The sequence below is a fragment of the Stegodyphus dumicola genome, chromosome 4 (assembly GCF_044657685.1).
Source record: "Stegodyphus dumicola isolate Sdum_Otavi_A_Nest chromosome 4, ASM4465768v1".
Classification (NCBI taxonomy): domain Eukaryota; kingdom Metazoa; phylum Arthropoda; class Arachnida; order Araneae; family Eresidae; genus Stegodyphus; species Stegodyphus dumicola.
This window is the reverse complement of record NC_140771.1, coordinates 259,860,872-259,865,548: the sequence shown is the minus strand read 5'-3', so window position 1 is coordinate 259,865,548 and position 4,677 is coordinate 259,860,872. Positions and strand designations below refer to the sequence as shown.

Here is a 4,677-nt window from a genome sequence, read left to right as displayed (position 1 = left end):
GTATCCATTACCGCCTTTGTTCGAAATGAATATTTCTGTATATGCTTTTAAACACTTCTTCGTACACTTGATGTTTCTTTGATGGGAAAATTTCAATAATTTTTTCGGCAAAAGCGAGAAAGAAAGCAATGCGCAGGTTCGCTATTTTATTGGAAAACATCATATCGCCTATACATCGAATTACCTCCTCGTCGCCACCCGCCTCCTTAGGTAGTTCGCTAATTTCATTTCCGTATATTTGCAAAACTTCGTCCATGATTTTTAATAATCTGTCGTGACTCCGCGTGACTTGTCTATTTCAATTATGTTCCTGTATTCAGCATAGACTATCAGGGTAACTGTTTCTGGCAAGGCCGCTGCAAATTTAATATCAATGGCTATGTTTCCGCTCTTATTTATGCTTACATGGCTTTCATTAGATGCCATATCTGGAGTCAAATCAACGGCATATAATGTATACCCATCCTTGTATTCATCAAAGGAGATATTGATGTTGGGGCTTGAATGATATCGATTTAAATCTGTAAAGATGCTTAAATAACTTCGCCCATAAAATGTTTTTTCGAAATTGGGCTGATAGGGTTTGGAAGGTATCATCTGTCCCCCATTTAATATGCATAGGTAGTTTAGGTTATAGTGATGAAATTTAAAAGGATTTCTGTTGATGCTTCCATTATAGGCGGCATTAGATACAAAACCTAGAATGAGACGTGTGGGTAGCTGACCAATAAAAGCGTTTGCTATAGTTGTCGATTGCAAACCGCTCGATATTGCAAAACTTTTTATGTCAATCCTACGAATGGGCATCTTAATAACTCCTTTTTCTAAAGCCTTTTCGTGTGCTATTAGGATGGAGAGAGCCACGCTGACTTTTCTCACGTATAGTTTTGCTAGCTGAATCCTAATTTTATAATTGTCGTTTGCCGACATCAAAGTGAAAACATCTTTATGCCTTTCCAGTTTAATGCGTACATTAACCCCGTTGACTAACAATTTCGGTTGAGTGGCCAAGTCGAAGTGCAATGGTCCCACGAGGTCGAGGCTTTGGCTAAGCTTGCAACGATTTGCACGCGTTGTATAACCTTCGTTTTCGTCTCCCACAACATCATGCTTAGATGCAGTATCTTTTGGAAATAAGCCAGCACTCAGTAGATTATCTTGACCTGATTTGGAATAGAACAACAAACTTTCCAAAAGGGCTCTATAAGAATAATTCACTTGTGACGAAACATGTTTATCATTTAAAAATATTGAACAGTCGGAAAACAATGTGTTTAAAATATAATTAACAGGTGCCACCCCGTCGGCGTCGGTGAGATTGGTATCGTTTTTTTTCGTTATTTTAAGTCGTGTGTGTAGTATCGTATGCGCCAAATCCAAATAGTGTTCACCATTACCGCTAATATAAAATTCTATGGGCGTCTTATCAGACAATGAAGATACGGGGTGGATTTCCACGAAGGAAGAGGAATCGATGCCCAGTTGTACGGCGACACCATTAAAGAGATCCAATTCCCTCTTAAGGCATATGACCCCCTGAGTTTCCATAACTATTAATCTTTATGTAAAAATATCTGCTTTTGTCTTACAACGCTTGCTCTTTGATTGACGATTTTTCCTCTTGCGCTTTCTTTTTACACCTTCTCCCCTCTGTAATTTTTCAAAAATATCACTTTTTATTTTATTAGAGGTCTCACGTAACCTGCTTCGAGCAGAGTCCTTAAATGACGATCCCACTGCAACATCTGACAAGACGTTCTTCCCTGCTTGCCTCAACTGTTTGCCCAAATAACGTCCGGCTCTAAGTGCCAACGGCGTAATGTATCGGCGCAAATCTCCAAAAAACCCATAACCTCGTTGGTGAGGTATACCTTGAAAGTAAACATCACCGCCGCCACCAACTTGAGCACAATAATAGGATTCGCACTCTTTCTGATTTAAGTGCATTTCTCTAAGGATGTTTTAAGAAAGTGAGAGGAAAGCTTGAACAATCTTCAATTTATATAGTTTTCTTACGGCGAAAAGACAGGACTACAAATGTTTTCCTCCCGTAAAGGTAATTTTTTTTCCGCTACTCGTTCTCAGTTCTATTTCTATCGTTTCCACATAGTGCTTTCGCAAAAGAAAATATATAGTTTTTTCATAATGCTTCACAATTTGATCATTTTTTTCATTCACGCAGGGAATAACCCTTAGCAGCGGAACATGCACATCTCCAACGTGATGTGATTCGATTAAATCGCTGTACACAAAAATTTCTGTAATGCCCCCGTCCAGTTCTAAAGGATAGTCGCTTATATATTTTCCGCTCTTGAAATGGGTGTTGACGAATCCCAGCAGCCCTTTCCCAAATTCCAGCTCCGATTCTGGAGGAACTTCTAAAAACACTTTTGAATTCGCTAATTGTCTTAAATGTACGTGTTGAAATTCGCGAAATAAAGTTTCCGGTGATTTATATACGCCTGCGCTGACATGCAAATGTAAAGTTTCTTTTTCAGTCATAGTTACTTCGGGATATCCTTTAATTATAAGTTCCACAGCTTCCCCCTCCTCCACAGTTAGGGGCAAAAGCACAGGAAACTTTCGCGTTTGCGAAATTATAAGGTTTTCGCGGACGCCGAGTATCCTTAAAAGGGAGGATGCTCTTTCTTGAGTAATATGCAGCTCCGTGTTTTCTGACACCTTTATTTCTAGTTGGGACTTCGTCTGATCGTAGGTGAAAGTGACAAAATTTTCCAATTTAAGATCTTGGATATTTTTTGCTACGTCGCCAAAGAGACCCCTAGATACATCTGCTTTTATTAAGGTTAATGGAATCAAATGCAGTTTCGTGCTAGAAGGGCTCCTATTTATGATTGAAAATAACTGATCTTTATTTTCAGCTATTGATCTGAATCTCATCACTTGAGATTTTTTAATAATAGTATCTTCATCTGGTAAGTAAAACATCTGTAACATTTTAGGAGCTTTTCTTTTAGAAATGTGTACTTCGAAACCATTTGCAAGAACCCAGCGAATACTCCTCCCTTCATGTTCTAGAACGAATTTTACAGCGTCCTCTCTACCGAGAATGCTACTAATTTTATCATTCAGTTTTGATAAAAATTCCTCTAGAGAAACATCTGCGTTTACCGAAACTAAAACGCCATAATTAAATGATAAAGTATGGCGTGAAAAATTAATAGGAATGCTTTTCTCCACATTCCTAGTTACTACATAGTCATTATTATACTCTCCCACATTGTACCAATTTCGTGGAATAAAAATTTCAGTTAGATCTACTTCCCAAGAATCGTTCAATAACAGAGGAGAGGCGAGTTTTGTTCGATAAGATGATTGATTGTTTTGAGGGAAAAACTGCATGCTCGCATTGCTGGGTAGAGTAACGTAGAATTTGTCTGTCATTTCATCCATGACGCTTTCACCCACGAATTAAACCGTCGATCAAAGCCTTTCCACTTGACGAAATATTCTTTCTTAGCACCGACACCTCTCGTTTGCAGAATTTTTTCCATTCTCCAGAAATCGTGAGAACTCTTTAATACTTTTTGTAACTCTTGTTCGTAAAACCTTCCTTTCAGAACTGTTCCTTTTAAATCTTTAAGCAGATATGTCGGCGGACTCGAATGATATCTCTTATATATGACAAAAACCTCATCCGTCCAACTGGGCAAATAACCTTTGCGAAATGCTCGCCTTGTTTTAGAAATCCTCACCTGGTCATTTACCTCAAATTTGTATCTCGGTTTTATGCTATAGCCATACAGTTTTTCAAAAATTTCACTTTCTAGTTCCGGCTTCACGTCGGCAGGTGCATAACCAGTACTACGATGAATACTCAAATTATAGCTTTTCAAAACTGATTTCAAGACATGCACATACCTGTAGGAATTGGTGTAAGTAAATATTCGATAGAGTTTAGATTTTAGCGTTCGATTAAATCGCTCTACAACACTCGCCTTGTATTCGCTGTTAGAGGCATAATGATATATTCCATGTCTTCTAAAATAGTCACGAACTTTTTTATTAAAAAATTCTTTTCCCTCATCTGTTTGTAAATTCACCACAAAATTTGTCTCCTTAAATAGCTTCTTAAATCCTTCGAGTACAGAATCTGCACTCTTCGATTTTAAAGGAATGGCATACCCGCGTTTAGAAAACACATCAATTGCTGTTAATAAATATTTTACACCATCGTTATATTTAGAGAGCTTAGACAAATCAATCAAATCGCATTGCATTAATTCTCCAATGCCGAAAGACAACACCTTCCGTCGTTTGAAATTAAAGCGAACTGGTTTATGTAACGTATAAGCATCCTCTTTCATTAACCATTGACTTGTCGTTTTCAACGGAAGTTGTGCGGCACGAGCCAATCTTACCACTCCGCCATACGAAGCGGGGTTTTCTACATCGTAATAGATATTTTCTAAAATTGCGTCGGCATCGTTTAAAGCTCCTCCCATTCCTCTTTATAAGGTGTTTGACTTTGGGATCTCCTTCTTCTTTCCTGCTGTACTTTATATCTCTGCTGTTTTCTTTTTGTTTGATGATCGAAGTCTTTCACATTTGATGGGGGCCATCGAAAGACATTTTCCTCGCCGCTCGAGGATTTATTTTTCGTGAAGGGGTAGTGCGATGAGGTATCTCTCATGCGAGACAACACATTCTGATTCC

The 4,677-nt window shown here is 38.3% G+C and overlaps 1 protein-coding gene across 1 annotated transcript; it reads right to left on the bottom strand.

Moving 5' to 3' along the window:
- Positions 1-261: 261 nt before the first annotated feature.
- LOC146997873 (uncharacterized protein F54H12.2-like) lies at positions 262-1,548 on the bottom strand. Its single transcript, XM_085814425.1, has one exon. It carries the CDS (start codon positions 1,546-1,548, stop codon positions 262-264), a length of 1,287 nt encoding a protein of 428 aa, XP_085670551.1.
- Between the last annotated feature and the right edge of the window lie 3,129 nt (positions 1,549-4,677).